The sequence below is a fragment of the Sturnus vulgaris genome, chromosome 10, assembly GCF_052056855.1.
Source record: "Sturnus vulgaris isolate bStuVul1 chromosome 10, bStuVul1.hap1, whole genome shotgun sequence".
In the NCBI taxonomy this organism is placed as follows: Eukaryota; Metazoa; Chordata; class Aves; order Passeriformes; family Sturnidae; genus Sturnus; species Sturnus vulgaris.
The window spans coordinates 24,161,488-24,184,654 of NC_142252.1; the positions used below are offsets into that span (position 1 = coordinate 24,161,488).

Genomic DNA, 23,167 nt, shown 5'->3' on the forward strand with positions numbered 1-23,167 from the left:
CACACCATGTGCAATCACACATTTCTATTTAACCACACACCCCTGATTTTAACTCCAGCACTCAAATTTTGGAAGCTTCTCCAAGGCCTCAGCTCCAAAGCAGTGTTCTCCAGAAAGCTCAAAAAATCCCAAATTTCTGGGATCCAGTACCCAACCAATCCTTCAGGGATTAAATTCCTCCCCTGAACCTCACAGAGCCCCTGAGCTTGGAAAAAAAAAAAATCTCCAAAAATCGCTGAGTGAACCATTCCTGAGCCCCTGCCCACTGCTGCTCTAACACAAGCCCCAAGTGCTGCTGCTTCACATTCAAATATTTATTTTTACCTCAATTTCAAGGTGGTGAATTGAGTTTTTATATCATCTGAAAGGAGGAGGAGCAGCCAAAAAACCCCCAGTGTCAACTGGAAATTCTGCCTCTCCTGATGCTCCCAGGATTAAGGATTTTCCCCTCTTCCAACATTCTTCACATTTGTCTTATTTCCCTCTTTTAAAAATGCAGCCAATCTCACTGATATAAACCAGAAAAACCTGAATTTTTTGCTAACTGCTGGTGGAAGAAAGTGGTGGGGAAACGTTGGAATACTTGTGGCTGAAAGGGGTTAAGAGGAAATAAAAAATTTCCTAAATTCAATAAATAATTCCTTAATTTAGAATGAACGTGCAAAATGAGAGACTGACCTGCACAAACAGCACCTTGATATTGCTGGAGAAAATAAAAAAAAAAACAAACAAAACTTCATATATTGGCTTTTCCCTCATTTTCAGTCTGGGCTAAAAGTTGCAATTTCAATATATAAAATTATTTTTTTCTTGCTAAGAAATCACAAAGGGGGGAGCCCCAGAAAGTGGAACTGGAACAATTCCAAGGCACCAAACACATCCCTGGGTTCAGCACTGAGCTGCCACACAAAGGCAGGGCACTGCTGATTTTATATCCAAGCAAGATATTGCAAAGTTACATCAACAGTTTTTGAAAACTTTCAGGCCCTTCAAACTGGTCAGGATGTTCTAGCAACAGAAATAAATAATATATAAAAAAATAAATATATATATATATTTTAAAAAATCTCCTTCCTCTGGTCATCATGGCATCAGCCAACCAGGTCAGCATTTGGGTGAATAACTTTGACACCAGCACCAAAAGCAGAGAATGGAAAAAACTGGAAGAATCAAGTGAAGAAATTGAAAAATAAAGTTGAAAACTTTGTACCTGTGTACAAGAGGATAAAATAATTTAGTTGCCTCAAGATGTAAATTTTTCTTTTTTTTTTTTTTTTTTTGCCCAGCAGCAGAAATCCAGCACAGGCAACAGCTGGAGTGAACAATGCCCAAACTGCAGGGAAAATCATTTCAACTGTTTGACATTTTGCATTGTGAAATTTGGAAACTCTGCCTCATATCTGGGATTCAAGGTGGGCTTTTCCTGGTAAATCTCTAAGGACAGAGGCTGCACAAAGCCATGGCAAAAGCAGCAGCAAAATGTGCAGTTTTTACACACAGCACACTACTTGGTGGGCTATGAAAGGGCCAAAAAGAGAATTAATTTTAAAATTAATAAATTTAAAATTTAGTAATAATTAATATTAATTTTTTAAAAAAAATGAATAAATTGATCTTTTCAAACACTTTTCCCCATTCCACATCTGGCATTTACACTGAAATCAGCACATTCTGAAGCATCTCCTGCACTTCAGGATGTCACAAAAAGCCAAGTGCTGAGAAATATTGGAGAAGCTGTAATAGCCCAGCACCAGATAAATTTTTATTTTTATTTTTTTTAAATTAAAACACAGCCCCCCAAGGCAGAGCCGGGGGAATTCGCTATCTCTTGGATGTGGAATTGATCTGAATGCAATTACTTTATTCTTTTCAGCTCTGTTTGACTTTGAACTAAACATCAATTAATGCACAAACAAGATCTGTTAACTCCAATACTGATTTTTTTTTTTTTTTCCATAAAAGACGAGAGCACCAAATTCATTGGCCCTCACTGAACGCCTCGGAGCAATCTGCAGCCATCACCCAACTTCATTTTCCAGTGGTCACTTAAACCCTTAATTCTCACAATAAAAACTCCTTCAGCCCGGGTTTGGAAAGCCTTGAAATGAGCGAACAAGACATCCCATAATGTGTTCTCCAAAGCTGGCACCTTCCAGTGCTTCAGCTGCACGCAGCCATTGAGAGCCATGGCCAACAGAAGCTCATTTGAATAATCAATATGACAACCTTCTTTTTCTAATGCAAACAGGATTGCTACACTAAGGTGTCTCGCTGCCACATCACAGTCATGGCCTCTTTTAACCCCTAATTAGATTTAGGCGATTATCCCTGCTCTTCCTTACAAGTGTACAGGCAGGATAAGGGATGACAAAAGCTATCTGCCACTTCCTCAGCCTCTGCAGGCTGCAGGTTATGCAGGGAGATACAGGGGGGGAAGATCAGCAAACAATTGTTATTCATATCGTCCCCCACTTTTGGTGATAGTCACAGTTTGCCACGCACAAATAGCCCGGAGCATTAGGTAAATGCAAAACGCTTAAGAACGTCGGGGGTTTACACAGATGGAAATTCAAGGTGATGTTGGGGAATTATGGTTAATTCAAATTGGTTATCACAAAGGAAAAAAAAAAAAAAACTATGGAGCCACGGTTTAGTGCCTCGGCCGGGCTTTTCAAGACACTTCTGTGCATTGTCTGGTGGTGTGTAACGTTTTACATGGCTGTTCCTACCAAAATTTGAAAAAAAATAAATAAAGAAATCAAACTTAGAAACAACAATCCCAAAAGAATTACATTGCTCAACAAAGTCCGAGCAGACAGAGAAGATCTATTACAGAAATGTAATCACATTTCATTTACAAGAACTCTTATCTCAAGCACTTAAACATAACATTTAAACAGTTTTCCATTTTATTGTGCTCAGTATTGGAGCTAATAAGATAGAAAAGTATAATCACGTTAGCAACATTTCTATTGCATTACATAAACACAGCACGGGATTAAAGGCAGAGCAGGGGGAATGGAAATGTGAGCCCTGGATTTCTGCTGGCACACCCGAATATCTCTGGGATCGTGTGTGAAAAGGGCCACGCTGCAATTGGATCCTGACTTCCCAAAACGGCCCTTCCCAACCCGACTGGAAAAGGGATTTCACCATTTCTTCTCTGCATGGGAACGTGCTCACAGCAGAAGAGAAGTACTGGAAGGATCATTTATCCAAGACCGGCAGAATTTTCAGAATTGTTAAGAAAACCCATTTGGACAGAGCACTGAAGGGGATGTATTTTAAAAATATTGCATGAATTGTGATCAACTTCCTTACCAGCAATGCTCCCAGCAGCTCCAGTGCAATCCCTGCACTGGGGCTCCCAAAATTTCCAGAATTGCTAAAAAAAATTGTGATGAACTCCCTTACCAGCAATGCTCCCAGCAGTTCCAATGCAATCCCTGCACTGGGGCTCCCAAAATTTTCAGAATTGTTGAAAAAACCCCATTTGGGCAGACCTTTGAAAAGCACTGAAGGGGAATATATTTTAGAAATATTACATAAATTGTGATGAACTCCCTTACCAGCAATGCTCCCAGCAGCTCCAGTGCAATCCCTGCACATCCTTCATTTCCCATGGGGAAATCCCTGCAGCTCTTCCCAGATTTCTGCTCCACCCAGGGCCCAGCACGGGGCAGGTTGGGAGGGGACACAGAGCTCACCTGGTGCCACCTCCCTGCTCCACCAGGGCCATCCCAAGGATTGGAATTTCCTGGGATCAGTCCCTGCCTGTTCCTCTGGTGCCACTGCTCCAAAATTCGCTCCAAAACTTGCAGAGAAGGAAGAGAACCAACCAACCATGGAGAAGGGAAAGATCCTGGGAGAGCTCAGAGCCTTTTCCAGAACCTAAAGGGGCTCCAGGAGAGCTGGAGAGGAATTTGGGACAAGGGATGGAGGGACAGGACACAGGGATGGGTGGGATTTTGGGAAGGAATTCCTGGCTGGGATGGAATTCCCAGGGAAGCTGTGGCTGCCCCTGGATGTGTCCAAGGGCAGGTTGGTCATTGGAGCTTGGAGCAAATAAATATTTCAAAACCTGGGAAACTTTGTCAGGAGAAAATTCCTCTCCTGTGACAACGTGAGAAGCACAAGCTAAAAACAAGGCACTTCCATGAGTCAGAATTTACAATATGGAGTTAAAGTTTCAAAAATTACACCTAAAACCTACAGCATATAAAATTTCAAGCCTACAACAAGAAGACCTAATTATCTATTATCAATTTACTGAGTTATTGTAGCCTGAATATTTTAAAAAAAGAGAAAAGCAGCAAAATTATTAAAATTCCCTTTAAAGCTCATGGAAAGAGTTTCCAATAAGCTCTGTGGCCTAAAGCTTGTTTTGTTTTTTTAATAAATTAATTGATGGACTTTAATCTTTTGTTCTCCTCAATAAAAAGCACATTGAGACCCTTTAAATCAGATTTCGTGGCTCCCACTCCATAGAAACCCTTTCCTTCTCTTCCATCTTTGTGCTCCTGACTCACAAGGGACCTTTAAATTAACTCCCAGTGCAACAAGACCCAAAACTTCACCCTTTTTTTTTTTTTTTAACATTGTTTAGCATGGTCAGGAAATAAAGGCAGAGCAAAGGAGGAAAATAAAAAAGGAAAAAGGGAGAGGAAGGCACATGAAACCTTCTCACTCCTGCATTCCCCATTCCTGTGCTGAACCCTCTCCCAGAAATCCATTGTCTGGATTTTCCCTGATATTTTCCAAAGCACAAGCAATGCCCATGTCAATAATCAATGGAAAATTCCCTTTTCCCTCCTGGCCACAGCACCATCCCATTAAGCAGCCTCAGAAGATTGTGACCTGAGCAGCCAAGGCAGAGCCTCCTGATCAATCCCTTAATCCACGTGCCCAGAATGGACTGATCCTGCTGCTCCCACTGCAGTCCAGGGAAAACCATTCCATAATTCACCATTAAATGGGCCTTGGATTACAACAACTTCAGCTGCTGGGAGCAGCTGAGCAGCGAGGCAGGATCCAGGAAAATCCAGGATGTTCCCTCTGGGTCTCCCCATTCCTACCCTGCAAATCACCCAAAGCATTTCCCAGCCTTGTCTTTCAGGGATATTTAAAGATGTTGGGTTTTGGTTTTTTTTTTTTTTTACACTGCAAATAAAGTCAAAAAATTGATGGCTGGAGTGGAAATCATTCCCAGGCTTCTCCCTCCAGGAAAAGTGCAATGCACAGGTTGCCATAATCTATGGAAAAAAAAAGGGAATAAAGGCAAGAGGATGGGGAATTCTTGTCACCAGGAGCACTCTGCCCCACGGGGCACTGAAGGTGTTTCATGCCAAGAAGGGGTCAGGGGATCCTCAGTGAGCACAGGAGGACACAAAGGTCAGGAGCACCCTCTGCATCCAGAAATCTCTGATGGGAACCAGACCCAGAAATGCTCAGAATGGGAAATTTGGGTTGGAAAATTTGGATCTTCCTCTTCTCCAAGATCCAAGATGCTTCCCTCTTCCAACAGGAAGTGACTGCAAAGGAAGGGAGTGGAAGCAGAGCAAAAAGCACAGGTTTTCTGTGGGGTTTTACTCCACTGAGTAGGAACATCCTGCCCTGCACAGGATCACGAGGGGCCAAGGACAAAATCAGAGCAAATCGTGGAATCACAGAGAGATCTGGGTTGGAAGGGACCTTAAAGCTCCCCCAGGGCCACCCCTGCCATGGCAGGGACAGCCCCCACTGTGCCAGGGGCTCCAAACCCCAATGTCCAACCTGGACATTTCCAGGGATCCAGGGGCAGCCACAGCAAATCTGGGAATTCCATCCCAGCCCCTCCCAGCCAGGAATTCCTTCCCAATATCCAAATCTCCATCTCTTTTCTCTTTAATTTAAAATATTCCCTCGTGTCCTATCACTGATCAACAGTTTAGATTATTTCATTTAAGTTTGTCACGTTATTTTATAACACCAAACAACACAAAGGTCCAAAATTAGACCAGGATTAGAAATGCTTCCTCCAAAAACAAAGCTGCTCCTTCCCTTCCTAACCAAAGCCATGGATGGTTTCTAATCTCCACAGCAGGTAAACTCATTCCACAAAAAGCATTCCCAACCAAAAAATACGAGGTGCAACAGCACATTTATTATTTTAGTGTGAATTCCATTTTCACTTCACTTTTCAATGAGCAGTTTGTGACCTGCCCCTCCTCTGCCTGCTCTGGGGCTGGGTTTTCCCTAAATCCTTGCTGGGCACTGGTGGTTTTAGTGGCAGGATGCAGGAGCAGGGTGCAGGGTGAGGTGATTATTCTATCTCTGCTGCTCAGTATCTGCAGGGTGTCTCGGTGCCACTCCAACTCCTTCAAGCCACTAAAGAGATTACAGCTCACACTAACTGGATTTGCACAGCTCTGGATCATTCACTTTGGATTCCTCCTGCCCAGATTAAGGGAGCCCATTAAAACAATAGTCAGCTGCTCTCCCTGCACAAGGTGTCTCAGGGAAAAAAAACAAAAACAACAAAAAAAACCAACCCAAAACTCCATGTTTACATTCAGAGCCTGTGTGTGTTTAAACAAAACCCTCTTCCAGCAGGATCACTCCCAGTTCAAGGAATGATTCCACTAAAAAAACCCCAGGATAATGCAAATTATATAGTTATAAAAGGACAATCGTGGTGGCTGGCAGTTTTAAGGAGCAGAGAGTTTGGAAAATTTTAAACAGCTTAAAAGAATGTGTGTCTTTGAAGATACTGCCTTCAAATGCATTCCAAAACCTATTTCTGGAAATAGAGAGAAATATAATTCCCTCAACATAGTCCACGAATTTAGCAGGGAAGCTCATTTGACAGCCATCACTAACTGACACTCTGAGCTACTGAATTTGAACACAAAACTTACATTTTGGTACTTAACACAAAAACTACTTAATGAATGACAAATAAATGGTTGCTCTGAACTAAAACCGATTTATTTCCCAGAGCCAGTGGTTGCCCAGCACCTCCTGCACAGTTTTGTTCCACACGTGTCCCATCCACGCTGGCTTTTCCAGCTGTCTGGGAGTGAAAGGAAAAGAAATCATCCCATATGCTGCTGCCTATTAAATAAATGGCCAGTCTTTTGAGTCCTAAAAGGGGATTTTTTAGCAAACAAAAAGAAAAACAAGGCCAACAGAGCTTAGACAACAATAGCAACAAATCTCGGTCAAAGGCAAGTGACCCTCGAGCTGCTCTGGGCATGTGCAGGGCTGAGTCCTTTCCAGGGAAAACCCTTCCTCTGCTTCCCATTAGCCTTTGGCTGACTTACTGGGAGGAAACTGGCCTGGACTGGCCTCTCAGCTGCCTCCTCCTGCCTGCCAGCAGAGCTGGGGGACTCCTCATCCATCACCCCACACACGCCCAGCAAGAGGGCAAAGCAGCAGGTTGTCATAATCTATGGGAAAAAAGGGAATAAACCCAGCAGGATGGTGAATTATTGGCATAAGGAACTCTGGGAATAAACCCAGCAGGATGGTGAATTATTGGCACAGGGAACTCTAGGAATAAACCCACCAGGATGGTGAATTATTGGCACAAAACTCTGGGAATAAACCCACCAGGATGGGGAATTATTGTCATAAGGAACTCTGGGAATGAACTCACCAGGATGGTGAATTATTGACACATGGAACTCAGGGAATAAACCCAGCAGGATAATGAATTATTGTCATAAGGAACTCAGGGAATAAACCCACCAGGATGGTGAATTATTGGCACAAAACTCTGGGAATAAACCCACCAGGATGGTGAATTATTGGCACAAGGAGCTCTCTGCTCCATGGGCTGATGGATTCTGAATTCATACCAAGAAGGGTTCAGGGCATTCTGGGCACTCAGTGCTGGATGTTCCCATGATCCTTCCCCTGGGAACCAAGCCAGGCTGCTCAGCTCCTGCTCCACCAGGACACATCAGGATCCTGAGAGGCCAAGGGATTCAATCCCACTGCTCTGAGGTCACCCACAGACCCACCACTGCCACCAGGGGACTTCTTCATCACCTCCTCTTGGCATTCTGGAGGTGGAAAGGAAGGCAAAATGAATGATAAATTAATTAATTAACCAACAGAAGAGGCATTCTGGTTTTATCATGGATAAGTGACTCCTTTCCCATGACCCTACACCCTAAAGATCCTGAAAAATTCACCTGGAGTACCCCAGGTTGGGCAAGGGGCTCAACTTGACATTGAATTTTAGAAGCTGCTCTTCAGGAAGTTACCAAAAGAAATCACTGGAACCCAAGAGTCCTACCAGGCATCTTTAAACTTAAACACTTAAAACTTCTCAGCAGCACAACTGGAACTCTTGTGAAGTCCTCACAATTCAGCCCAGACACAAAATAAACCTAATTTGGATTAAGGAAAGGGTTTTCCCCCCTCTGACAAAAGATATTTTTCCTATAAGCATTTCAGACAACTTTCCACCACAGGATGGAGTAGTTTGGTTTCAGCACTCAAAATGCAGTTGCTAATTTTTAAACAGATTTTGAAGAAGTTCTCCAGTTTTTCTAGGAATGTCCACGTTTAAGATGGATTTTTGGCCACAGACTCTACAATTCCCACCAGCCCATTTCTATTGCAGGAAAGGCTCTGCCATCATTTTCCTGCAAGAACCTGCTCTAGAATGCCTAAAATTCAACAAGAAAATGATCGAGGTTGAACCATGGCATGCAAGGTTCCACCCAGTAGCAACCCTTATTTATTATATTTGGGATCAAAACTTCCAAAATTAATATTATTTTCCTTTTGGACTCCTGAGTTACAAACTAAACACAACGTACTTTTTATTTTCCTCTCTGAAATAAACCCCAAAGAGAATTCAAAAAACCAAAGAGAACTGAACTCAAGACCTGAGCAGTGCAAATTAAACAAGTGCTGTAGCAGCCTGAACATCAATTCACCTTTGCACGTTTGTGCTCCTTGGCAAATGGATTTTGTCAGGTAAGATTTGGAGGAAAAGATCTTAGAGAGACAAAAATCAGCGTCCCCAGCCCTTCAGTTCCTGGTGTAACACGTGCCACAGGAACCTTCCCAATCCAACATTTCCACGGCTGCTGAAAGGCAATGAGATCTCTCTTTACAAACCTCCTCTGTCCTCCCCGAGAAATTTTGCATGCAGAGCTCGGTGCTGGCAGGCTGGGAGGGTGATAAATGTTTAATTCACACACCACACCCAGCCCAGGCTCAGACACAGCTCCCACAGGGCCCCTGGGATCCCAGCAGCTCTGGGGGTGCTCTGTCCACACAACTCATCACCTATATGCAAATCAGAGCTAATTACCACAAATGAATCCCCACTGCACTGGATGGGGAAAAAAAAAAAAAAAAAAAAATGGTGTGCCAAGCTCCAGGAGAGTCTGGCTCGGGAAAATCCAAAGGTTCCCACTTTGCTCCTGGTGTTTTCTGCAAACAGCAAATAAAATAAAATAAAATAAAAATCTCATCGACAGCCATCAGTCACCCACGTCCCATCCACGGGGCTCTGGGCATGGATCCAACTGCAAGGATTTGGGGAAATGCCACTGGAAAAAGGTCCCTGGCCAGGGGGACCTCAGTGAAACTCCAAAGACCCGAAGTGTGGAGTTGAAAGGAAAAAATGGAGATTGTGTTTGAACAGTGAACTCCTCAGCTCTGTAATTGTGACTCTGTAATCCTGAATGGTTTCCCTCTGCCAGGGAGAGATGGGATTTTGGGAAGAAATTCTTCCCTGGGAGGATGAGGAGGCTCTGGAATAGAATTCCCAGGGGAGCTGTGGCTGCCCCTGGAGCAGCCTGGGACAGTGGGAGGTGTCCCTGCCCTGGCAGGGGTGGAATGAGATGGGATTTAAGATCTTTGCAACCCAAACCATTCCAGGATTCTGGGATCTGTCAAAGAATTGAAGAAGCTGTGAAACCATCCATGCCCAAATGTGTCAATAACCTTATTAAGGATCAGCAATTAAACCACTCAGGTTTTAATGGTTCACCACTTCTCTTAATTGAGGAGCTGCTCTTAATTTATTCCATTAAAAATTGTCAAAATCATTTGGAGAAATAACCCAAAATTCCATTAGCACACAAACAACGATGAGACCCATAAAATGAAGGAGAAGTTATTTCAAACTAAGAAGCTTTTGGTAGCTTTTCCCCCCCTCCAGTTTAACAATGAACAAGGAACCTCATGAAAAACACATCTGAGAAGAACAGAATTTGCATGTTTTGAAGCTGATCAAGACTTGAAACATCAAAATTCAACAGCACACCCAGCCAGGTCAATGAAGACACGTGTGCAGGTTGTTTTAAAACAAGCAAATTTCAAAAAGCATAAATAAAAGATGAATGTAATGCTTTGATTAGTAAAATAAAAAAAAAAAGAATGGAAAAAAAAACGTTGTAGGACTGTAAAAGGTCTGACTTTGGCAGACTTGGGCAGCTGAGTGGAGATGTTGCTGGTCTGAAATTGGGATTTGGGAGTGGAGGGAACTCCCTGGAGCTCCCAGGCCACATTTCCAGCAGCTGCTGCCACAATTCCCCCCCATAAAGGTTGGACAAGTGGATTTCAGGATATAAAAGGAGAAGAGTTGAGCTGTTTCAGAACCCATCTCATGAAGAAATTCAGTGCTCAACCTTAGCAAATCATCACTGAAATGGGCAATGCCAAAGGACAATGCCCAGAATAATATTTTTTTCTAATAATTTTAATTTTTTTTACTTTTGAAATTTCTCTTTGAGATGTTTACTGTGACAAGATCTCCCTTGAAAGAATCTAAAGCTTCCCCCCAAAAAAAACCCCAAGCACGGAGCTTTCCCCCCTCACATCCACAAACACACCCAAGCCAAGGATAGAAAATCATCATTAGGAGCCACAAATTCACTGCTTAATTAGTGAAAAAAAAAAAAAAAAAAAAAAAAAGCATTTTGATTCTGTGCTTTAGAGGAGCACTAAAGCCCCAAATATACAACATCTCTCAGATAAGCTGCAGTGCTGCCAAGCTGAAATACCTCCTTTTATGCAAAGTTAAACTATAAAGTCAAGCAGCACCTGAGAATTTATGTTCCAGCTTCCCACAATCTGGCTCCAGGCTGATCTTCATTACAGCTCCAAAGCAGCTATTTTGAATAAATACATTCCAAACAGCCATGAATTTCAACTGGGAACCACACCTGCTCCTTGAGGTGCCTTTGAGGAAGGATCTGAGGTCACAGGATTGTTTCCACTACAGAACCCCTGATGCTGCAGGTTCTGCAAGGGCTCTGGAGAATAATGAGACTTTCAGTGCTGATCTAGAAATTAATCTGCTTGGAGAGTTCAAACTGGATCCAGCACAATCTGAAATTTTCCTGCTGAAACAAGGAACAAGGGGAAAACTCCAGGAGCCAACAGAAGCTCACATGTGGGTGGAAGATGCTGCTCCAAAAATTCCCCAGGAGACAAGAAAACACTGAGGGGTTTGGAAGGGATCAAACCAACAGGGAAAAGACAAAGAGCCCAGGAAAGGCTGCACAAGAGCCTGATGGAAAAAGCAGAGAGAATGACATAAATGACATCAAATGTAAAAAATGACACTGCCTTTCCTGAAACCTGCAATCCACAACCCAAGTTATTCCAAGCAGAAATTGGAGTGCCAGCAGGTTCTCAAAGGTTCCCATCGCTCACCCAGAGCAAGGTTTGTGCTAAAATTTCATTTTTGAGCCTCAAGCAAAGCCCAGGAGGAACTTCTGCCACTGGGAGGAGGTGGAATTGTGTGTGAACAGTGAAATCCATGAGGGAAAAAGCCTTCATGCTTTCCAATATTCCTCATTTTGCCCCTAAATTATGGTTATTACATATGGGAAGAATGTTTATACTAAAAGTGCAGAAAGCTCTTGAACCCACCTGAAACCAAGCAGGGAGGAAAGGGTGGAAAACCAAACCATCCTTTAGTGGCAAATGTCACCACGTTGCAGAACTGTAAAACCCTAAAAATCCCACTCTTCAAACATCCTGAATAATTCCCACTTAGCTGACATAGAGCACAACTTAAGGTAAAAAGGAAAATCATTACAAGAGGGAAAAGACACTTGGGTCCAAGATGGAGCTGCAAGATGGAACCACAAGGTGGAGGCCCAAGGTGGAGGCCCAAGGTGGGAGCCAAAATGGAACCCAAAATGGAGCCCCAAGGTGGGAGCCCCAAGATGGAACCCAAAATGGAGCCCAAGGTGAAGACCAAGATGGAACCACAAAGTGGGACCCAAAATGGAGCCCCAAGATGGGAGCCCCAATGGGACCCAAAATGGAGCCCCAAGATGGGAGCCCCAAGATGGGAGCCCCAATGGGACCCAAAATGGAGCCCCAAGATGGGAGCCCCAAGATGGGAGCCCCAAGATGGGAGCCCCAAGATGGGAGCCCCAAGATGGGAGCCCCAAGATGGGAGCCCCAAGATGGGAGCCCCAAGATGGGAGCCCCAAGATGGGAGCCCCAAGATGGACTCCGAGTCACAAGCTCTCACACTTCCATAAGTTTTTCTCCATTTCCATATTGGGATTAATGGTCCCAATTCCAGCTCCACCATTTGGTGTTTCACTTACCCGACCTTGGTGCCATAAATCTCCTTCTCCTTGCCCTTGCCCTTGTCCTTGGCTTTGTCCCTGTCCCTGTCCTTGTCGCGCTTGCGGCGCTCCCGGGAGCCGCTGGGGGTTCTCCTGTGGCCGGACCTCTCGCTGCTGCGGCTGTAGGAACGCTGCCGGGACCTGCACGGACACACAGCCCCAAAATCACCAGCCTGGAACTGAACAATGACACCACAGAGCCCAAGCTACAGCCAAACACCTCAACTGAACCATGGCACACACAGAGCCACGCCCAGCCTGTCTGAGAAACACCCAGGGATGGTGACTCTGAGCCCTGGAATAGAGGATGGGAAAAGTAAAAAGGAATAAAATGTATTCAATTTTATTAAAAGGTCTTAAGAGTTAAATTTATTAAGAGGTCTTCAAAGGATTCACCTTGGGCAGTGCAAGACCCAAGATGGAGCCCCAAGATGGGAGCCCCAAAGTGGAACCCAAGATGGGAGCCCCAAAATGGGAGCCCCAAAATGGGAGCCCCAAAATGGGAGCCCCAAAATGGGAGCCCCAAAATGGGAGCCCCAAAATGGGAGCCCCAAAATGGGAGCCCCAAAATGGGAGCCCCAAAATGGGAGCCCCAAAATGGGAGCCCTGGTCCCAAGTTCTCACACTTTTATAAATTTTGGTCCATTCCCACCTTGGGGTTCATTGTCCAACCCCAGCTCCAGGCTCTGCAGTCCCACCCTCCCACATTCTCTCCTCCATTCGAGCTCTTTGCACTTTTTGGGGCTGGAGCTGCAGCGTGTCCTTGGTTGTGGGGCTGTCAAAGGATTGTTTGGTGTGCCTGAGCTGGGAGGAGAGCTGGGAACACTTTGTGTGGAGTTCAGAGTCACACACCAATGCAGAATCTGGAAAATGTGAAAGCTAAAATTGAAGGCATCAACTCCACCACTTCCCTGGGCAGGCCATTATTTATCACCTTTTCTGCAAAGAACTTTTTTTTCCTAATCCCCAACCTGTATTTCTCCTGGCACAGATTAGGATGACTGTGTCCTCTTCTTCTGCCTGGAGAATGAGAGCAAACCCCACCTGACTAAAATCACCTTTCAGAGCCCTCCCACACTCCCAGCTCGGGGTCACCTGCAGATTTATAAATGACAGACTCAATCCCCTCATCCATGTCATCAATAAAAATATTGATCAGGACTGGCCCCAGCACCTCTGAGGGTCACTAATTTTTCACACTTTTATAAATTTGGTCCATTTACATATCAGGGGTTAATCCTCCAATTACAGCTTCAGTAATGAAGTTATTTACCCTCAGTTTGCTCCCTCCCAACTCACTTTTGTTTAGATTTTACAGGACCTGAGACAACGAGGTGTTATTGAGTTCCAGGCTTGGAGAGGAATTGTTTTGTGTGAATGAAATGGGAGAACAGGAGCTGAGAGGCTATGGAGTTTTAGAGTTATACACTAATGAAAAATAGAAAAGCTAAATCCTAAGGCATCAGGTAAACTGAGGGGAAAAACTGACCCCAAAGCAACTGGGGAAAAGATTCAGATTCAAACAGGTTCAGTCTTTTCCAGGATGTGTTGGATTATTTAAATAAGCAGAACAGGAGCCACCAAAACTCTTGTGAGAGGTGCAGGTGGTGAAGGAAAACAAATCCTTCACTGCAGAAAGAAGGGGCTGCTTCCAGGCACACAAAAAAGATCCCCAAAGTGCAAAATACCAAATTAATCTAGGAAAAAAAAGCACCTGCAATTCCTCTACAGAAACATCTAAATCACTTTTTCCTCCAAAAATCCCAGTGGGTGAAGTCACATGTCAGGCATCAGTCGGCTTGGTTTGCTACCAAGGGTTTCATCTCCAGGTTTTAGAAGATTTTGGCTACTCAGCCCCAAATTCAGACACTTTTTTAGATGCTGTAAAGGTCCAGAGTGAAAATCTCAGAGATCTCACTGCCCTATTTTCAGAGTTACCAAATTTCATCATCAGAACAACTCTTGTCACCAGCACTGCACCTCAGCCTTGTTATATTTTTTAATTTAAATACATTTAACAATGTAACACATGTCACAATTTAACACCTCCAACCTGACAATTCAGCAAAAGAAAAGAACATTGCTCCTGCTTCTGAAAAGAGATGCAAAATAACTTCAAACACACAATGTAGGATTCATCCATTAACAAAATGGAAAAAAAAAAATCAAGAAGTATTAAGACTGGTTCTTCGTGTGTCAAAAATGCTTTCATTATTCCTGAATTTCTTGTAGATTTTCTGATTTTTATTTAATAATTTATCATGGATCGATGCTACCTGAGTAGACAAGGGGTATTTAGGGAAAAATCAGCTCAAGGTTTCCCTTGAGTTCTCTTACCTGGGCCTTGGGAATGTGTCCCTGCCCAGGGCAGGGGATGGAATGATGGGATGGCTTTAAGGTCCCTCCAAAACCATCCCACCACTCTACAATCCCATAATTCCCATTAAAGTTCTGATGGCACCTCGTGGAAAACTTTTATGAAGTACTCAGGGAAACGGGGACATTTTTTAAACAGTATAAAAAGTTTCTTTAGCACCTCTTGGAGCATGAAAACTCCCCCCCAAAAAAAAAAAAATCCCTCCTTTTATGAAACAACAACTGCTTAATAAAACTCAACAACAGACTGAGCAAAAGAAAATCCTCCATCCAGATGAGGCCATAAATTACATTTCTGGAATTTGTCCAGCATTTGGGAGTTCAGGTCCCTGTTCCTGGCAGGAGCAGCTCCAGGGGTCAGGGCTGGGTTCCTGTTTCAGCAGCTGGTACCTCCCAACAGCAGCTCCCATCCTGCAACACTAATTAATAGATCAAATTACCACTGCACTGCTGGGTTATTACCTGCAGAACGTTTTGCTGCCTCACAATGGATTTTTGGTTTGTCATCACAAATGTAAAAAGTCTCCGTCCATCCATCCTTGCTGCTCAAGCAGAGGAAGTTTTTTGACTTGAAAGAGGATTTTGGAGAGGAAATCTGAATTTTTGGTTGGCACAGAGACATTGTTTTGATAAACATCAGACTTACAGAACACTGCCCTAAATCCATTATTCCCAGGTAACCCTGATTTCTCAGAACCTCTGCAGGTAAATCCAAAACAGAAAAAAAAAACCAAAACAAAACAAAAAACCCAAACAACAAAATAAAAAAAAGCCCTGTAGCAACACAAATCACCTTTAATTGATCCTCACTTAAGGGCACAGGAATCTAAATATTGATTGCTAAAGAATTTCAGCTCCAGTCTCAGCTGGAGTTCACTTTTACCTTGTGCAGGTGTAAATAAACCCAGCTCAGGGAGGCTGGATGCTCAATCCCTGAATTTCTGCTCATTGCCACATCTCTGCTCAACTGCTGGCAGGTGACATTTCTATACAGGAAACAGCTTTTAAAAATTAAAAAGGGTTTTTGGATCAAATGTCCCCCATCCCTGGCAGGGATTGGAGCTCCCTGGGATGCTGGGGATGAATTTCTCCCCAATATTTCACCTCAACCTCCCCTCCATCAGCTTCAGGCCATTCCCAATTGTCCCCTCAACTCCACAGCTTTGGGGAGAGTCTCTCTCTCTCTCTCTCCTGTTCCTTAATTCCTATTAAAGTATCTTGCAAGATCTACAGGACAGGAAATCAAGATAAAACTTGCTGAAATGGAGCTCCCAAAAGTCATCTGTGTCACCAAAGCACAACAAAACTCCACAGATCTGGCAGAGAGGACAGATTTGCTATTTTATCTGCTGTTGAAAAATGACAAGAATCACAATTAGTCTTATTAAAGCAAGGCCCCAAATGTTCAAATTATGGAAACTACCAGAGGGGAAAAAAAAAAAAAAAAAACCCAAAACCAAAACAAACAAACAAAAAAAAAGGAGGCTGGAGAGGAGATTTCCAGCATGGATCCCCTTCCCCCCCAAACAACACCCAAAACACCCACCCACCATGCCAAAGGTTAAGTCATTTAGTCAAGTTCAAAGATCTTCAAAGAGTTCTTAGATCCAGATAAGCCCATATGTTCCCAAAATTCTGTGAAAAGCCATTACTTTCCAATCTGCTTTTCATGTCCAAGTTGCAGAACACGCAGATGCTTGGCATCACTCAGGATCCCGAAATTCTCACACCACACAATCAAGGCTCACCAATAACTTCCCTACCTCCAAACCCTAAGAAATGCCTTGATTCCATCAACACTCGGGGCCCTCTTGTAAAAAATTGAAAGTCTCCATAAAAAAAAAAGCCCATTCAGTTAGTGCACAATACGTGTTAATTTGCTAATTTCTTCGCAGGTAATCAATTAAAATGTAAAATATTGGATAAAATTAGTTGCACTAAATTTAACAGCTGCTCCATAAGCATAATTAGTTTCACAAGGGCCATATGTATTCTGAGCAGAGAGCGAGTTGAAACAAATAAGAGGATTTTAAAACAAGTTTGAGGAAATCTGCATTTAATTAGCAGGTGGGCACTACAACTGCATAATGTTTTTATACATTTATATTTATGGAGTGACAGAAGATCTAAAGGCTTTTTAAAATGGCGTTTATTGTTTGAATGGGAACTGTTTTGCTGCATGCTAAAGTGATTTAAATCCTTATAGCCCCGCTTTGAAAAAAAAAAAGGAAAAAAAAAAAAATCATAAATGGTGAAAGAAAACATGTGGAAAACTGTAAAACTAGAAAGAATTCGCGACAAAAAGCAGAGCCACATACCATAACCAAAAGGAAACTACACTTAATTAAATGTACACTACATCTGGAATATCAGCCTAATAAAACGTGCAACTATTAATTCTCATTGTTCTGAAGGAAATGAGGTCAGTGGCGTTTAGTATTTCCCCAATTATATTGCACTAAAGCACTGAACTCTATCTTAGAGGTCCAATCTAATCTCTTCAAAAGGTTACAACTGCAAAAGAGAGACTTTTTTTTTTTTTTTTTTTTTTAAATGTAAAGAGGAATTAGAGCCCAAAAACCAAGACAGGGATTGTTTTCTTCCCTCTGAGTTCTTCCAGGGAAGGTCAATTTTTACAAAAATAATCTTTTTTTTTTTTTTTTTTTTTCTCTTGGCAAACAGCAACTCCCCCCCCTCATGCCAAAGAACAGTGCTGAGATGTCAACTTCTCCCCTGGAATTCCTCTAAGCATCTCTCACCTGACACAAACCTCGTTAGATTATTGAAAAAGTTCAGTGGCCACAAACAAAAGCCAACAAATTCAGAGCTCTTTTAATTCTTCAGCCATAAATCCAAAGGCTGGGCCAGAACAATGGAACAACTGCATTGCATCAAGGCTGGGTGCTCAGACTGGCAATAAAAAATAAAATTAAAAAAAAAAAAAAAAAAAAAAAAGCCAGAGTGCAAACACAAAAGTAATTGCAGCAAAATGCCATGTTCTCTTTCAAAGAACATGGAGAGAAAGTTCCTTGTTTAACTCAACTTCACCACCAGGGAAACAAAAAAAAAAAAAAAAAAAAAAAATCGTGGTAGGAGTTATTGGAAAGGTAAAATAATTTCAGGTATCAATTGCAGTCATTCAGACGGCAGAAATTATTAAATATGTGTATGTGAAGCAAATTTAGCTGCCCCTATAAAACATAGCAGGTCGTTATTAGTTTGTAATTTTCAAATCCATGTCTTTGAGGAAGTGAAATATAGAAAATATGCATGAGAAGACTACATTTTGTAATTTACTGTTCAATATAAGGTGAGTGATAACAAAACCAGGCCCCAGAGTCCGAGTTTAAACCTGAAATGAGACTGATGCTAAGAGGAAAAAGTTCTTTCAAAGCACCAGTTTGGACAGTTGGTAAGTGACAAAATCTATTTCAGAATAAGAGAATATTTCAGATTTTAAAAATTATCATCCACAGTGCCAGAGAAAAGCAGGATGAAATAAAAAACAAGAAGAGGGAAAACCATGAGATTTTTTGGAGATTCTGTAAAATGTGTTTCCCTCCAGGATTGCACCATTTAAATTTCCACTCAGCCCATTCTTTCCTGGTTGTTTTTTTCCTCCAAACACAGCAAATTCACATTAAAAAAAACAACGAATCACATTAATATTAACAATGGCAACATCATCATGTGAAAATTGAGAATGAAAAGCAGTGGGATGGGAAATGAGGGAGGAATTTCCCTGCTGGAATCTTTGTGTGACAAATGAACAATTCTCCTGCTCGTGCCTTCAACTTTGGATCCAACCACAAAAGTTGGGACTTCTCAGCCCAACTTTGCCTTTTTCTGGTTTTTTTTTTTTTTGTTTTTATTTTTTCAGATCCTTTGGAGAATATTTATTCCCCTCACCAACCTGAGTTTTGGTTGAAATGGAATTTTCTGTCTCAGGTCCTTGCAGCTGGGTGTTGCACACATTTTTTTTTTTAGGGCTGTGTGAGGTTTTTGGTTTTTTTTTTGTCCTTGAACTCCAAGACTCCTTGGAATGAGGAAGGACAAGGAATGGCAGGGAATTCTGGCTTTTATTGAATAGGAAAATGCATCAATTTCTGTATTAACTTCTAGTTATTTCTTATTTTATTCCCTAAAGATGATTAGAATTAGATTTTTTTTCTTCTCAGTCATGACGTGGCTACAAAAACAGGGTTAGAAAAAAAAAAATCCTGTTTTGGGATTCACTCTGAGAAATTCTGGGATTTGTTTGGGAGAGGAAAGAATTTCCTTTTTTGCCTCGTGTGGCCAATGATGCCAAATTCAGGGCAGAGGAAATGGATTCACCAAAACCCCAGCACCAACCCAGCCCAGCAATTCCACACTTTGAAATCCTGGGAATTCCATTACCAAACATTGGAGGAGATAAAATTCCCCAAAAGTGCAATTCTGAAAAGATGGAGTGACTGCAAAAGCAGCATGGAGAGAAGAATCCATGGGTGAGAAACTCCTGGAATTCTAAAACAGGTTGGACACAACTTGAGAATTCCCAGAGAATCCAGACACAATTCCCTGGAATCCAGGCACAAGTCCCTGTTTTCCCATCCAAACCAGGCACAATTCCCTGATTTCCTGGATTCCAGGCACAATTCCCTTTTTTCCCTGGAATCCAGACACAATTCCCTGATTTCCCTGGGAATCCAGACACAATTCCCATCCAATCCAGGCACAATTCCCTGGTTTTCCCAAGAAATCCAGACACAATTCCCTTTTTTCCCCTGGAAATCCAGACACAATTCCCTGATTTCCCTGGAAATCCAGACACAATTCCCTGTTTTTTCCTGGAAATCCAGGCACAATTCCCTGATTTCCCTGGAATCCAGACACAATTCCCTGATTTCCCTGGGAATCCAGACACAATTCCCTTTTTTCCCTGGAATCCAGGCACAATTCCCATCCAATCCAGGCACAATTCCCTTTTTTTCCCTGGAATCCAGGCACAATTCCCTTATTTCCCTGGGAATCCAGACACAATTCCCTGGTTTTCCCTGGAATCCAGACACAATTCCCTTTTTTCCCTGGAATCCAGGCACAATTCCCTTATTTCCCTGGGAATCCAGACACAATTCCCTGGTTTTCCCTGGAATCCAGACACAATTCCCTTTTTTCCCTGGAATCCAGACACAATTCCCTTTTTTCCCCAGGAAATCCAGGCACAATTCCCTTTTTTCCCCAGGAAATCCAGGCACAATTCCCTGTTTTTCCCTGGAAATCCAGGCACAATTCCCATCCAATCCAGGCACAATTCCCTTTTTTCCCTGGAATCCAGACACAATTCCCTGATTTCCCTGGAATCCAGACACAATTCCCTGTTTTCCCTGGAATCCAGACACAATTCCTTGCCTGAGGAATGGGGGAGAAGCCACCCAGGAGCTGCAGGAGCTCCTCACTGAGCACCTCACGCCAAAATAAACCCAAAAATCGACTTTCCTGAGAGTCAAAATCACGGATAAATCCCGGATTAAAATGCTGTGCAGAGAAACCAATCCTTTCCCTCGTCACCTTTAGGATTCCCTCCTAAAATTCAACCTCAAATTCAGATTACCAGGTAAGAACCCACCTGGGTTCTTACCTGGTAATCTGAATTTGAGGTTGAATTTCCCTCACACCTTCCCAGTGAATCCCAAAACAGGAATTTTTTTTTTTTCTAACCCTGTTTTTGTAGCCACGTCATGACTGAGAAGAAAAAAAATCTAATTCTAATCATCTTTAGGGAATAAAATAAGAAATAACTAGAAGTTAATACAGAAGTTGGTGCATTTTCCTATTCAATAAAAGCCAGAATTCCCTGCCATTCCTTGTCCTTCCTGATTCCAAGGAGTCTTGGAGTTCAAGGACAAAAAAAAAACCAAAAAAACCTCACACAGCCCTAAAAAAAAAAATGTGTGCAACACCCAGCTGCAAGGACCTGAGACAGAAAATTCCATTTGAACCAAAACTCAGGTTGGTGAGGGGAATAAATATTCTCCAAAGGATCTGGAAAAAAAAAAAAAAAAAAACCAAAACCAGAAAAAGGCAAAGTTGGGCTGAGAAGTCCCAACTTTTGTGGTTGGATCCAAAGTTGAAGGCACGAGCAGGAGAATTGTTCATTTGTCACACAAAGATTCCAGCAGGGAAATTCCTCCCTCATTTCCCAGCCAAAGCCCACAGCTGGCATTGGCACATGAACAGGATCATTATCATCATTAATTGTAATATTTGGATCCATTTTGAGTCTTATAATTATCAAATAAATGATAATTTTCAATTGTAATATTTGGATCCATTTTGAATATTATAATTCTCAAATAATATTATAATTATCATAAGCAATTTTAATATTTTGATCCATTTTGACTATTATAATTCTCAAATAAATATAATTGTCATAATCAATTGTAATATTTGGATCCATTTTGAGTCTTATAATTCTCCAATAAATATGATAATCATCATAATCAATTGTAATATTTTGATCCATTTTGATTATAATTATCAAATTAATATGATTATCATAACTAATTGTAATATCTTGATCCATTTTGAATATTATAAATATCAAATGAATATGATAATCATCATAATCAATTGTAATATTTTAATCCATTTTGAACAATATCATTATCAAATTAATATAATTATCATAATCAATTGTAATATTTTGATCCATTTTGAATATTAGAATTATTAAATTAATATAATTATCATAATCAATTTTAATATTTTGAATATGATAATTATCAAATCAATATGATAACATTGCCAGAGGTGCATTATGGGGATTGATCTCTATTTTATAGCGAATTTCCTGCGTTTTGAGGAAAAAGCAACCAGGGGGGGAAAAAAAAAAAAAAAAAAAAAAATGGGCCGAATGGAAATTTAAATGGTGCAATCCTGGAGGAAACACATTTTATATAATCCACAAAAAAAAAAAAAAAAAAAAAAGGGGAAAACTTAAATTCTGCAGGAAGAAACCAGCAGATCCATCAGGCCCTGTCATTAATTTTCCAAACAGCTGGAATTTATTGGAGAAAAAAAAACAAAGGTGCAGCTTTTTTTTTTTTTTTTAATTTTTTTTTTTTCCCCCCCCTCAGGACTCACCATCCCAGATTTTTCTGGATCAACTTCCCAGAATTTTTCCTCTCTGCATCTGCCCCGGATGGATCCCAGAGCTTTGGAAATTCATTTTCCAGCTGCAATCACCACCCGGGTCACGATTTGTTGTAAATTTGACAACACCTCTGGTATTGTGGTAAAATTTTTTTTCACCCCCTCTTCAGCTCAGATTAATTACAGGTCAACTGTAATTAATTGTAATTAATTGCTCTCCTCTGGCTGGCTGGGACAAAGCAAATATTTCAGATTTTGGGATCATAAAACTCCCAAGATTGAGGCTCCAGTGATGGTGTGAGTTTAAAATTCTCTGAGATTTTTGTGTCCTGCCATCCCTAAATTGATATTGGACAGGTGAAGGGAATTCCCCAAACAAATATTTAAAATCAGTTTACACACCACAACCCTGCCTGCTCTCAGAAACTGCAAAAAAAACCCAAAAAACCAAAAAAATCCCAATTTTGAGCATTGGCAACGGAGCTCTCAGAGTGCCACCAGCACAGAGCCAAAATTGAAACAGCAGGGGGAAAAAAAAATCAGAATATTCCTCATTCTTCAGCACTGCAACACCATTTAAAAATAAAAAAACAAATAAAAAATAAAATAAATAAATAAAAAAAAACAAATAAAAAATCTTCTTCAACACAGGATTAAGGAATTTCCCAGAAATAAATGTTGAGTTTGGAAGATTGGGAATATTGAGATTGATTGGATTCATAATGACCATAAATTATATCTGGATAAAAAGTTGTGTCTCTGCTTTTTCCTGAGGAAAACAAATGATCCCATTCTTTGTGCTCACAATTAAAAAAAAAAAAAAAAAAAAAGGCAATTTTTTTCTTTAATTCAGTGATAACCAGACAGGTTGAGGTTTCAATTTTATGAGATGGAAAAAAAAAAATTAAGGAATTCCACCTGTACATTTAAGCACCATATGTTTGTGAATAACAGAGAAATATTTGTAGAATATCCCATTTTTACCAAAAGAAAAGCAAAATAAACTTCACATTTTTAATGAAAATTGCTATAACTGGACTCCACACATCAAATCATGA

At 41.4% G+C, this 23,167-nt stretch overlaps 1 protein-coding gene across 1 annotated transcript in view; it reads right to left on the reverse strand.

Annotated features, from left to right (window-relative positions):
• The window catches only part of RSRC1 (arginine and serine rich coiled-coil 1), a 108,405-nt gene that overhangs the window by 67,736 nt on the left and 17,502 nt on the right, over positions 1–23,167 (reverse strand). The window contains exon 5 of the mRNA XM_088171100.1: positions 12,576–12,737. Coding sequence (XP_088027226.1) covers positions 12,576–12,737 — 162 coding nt within the window. The remainder of the gene's footprint in view (positions 1–12,575; positions 12,738–23,167) is intronic.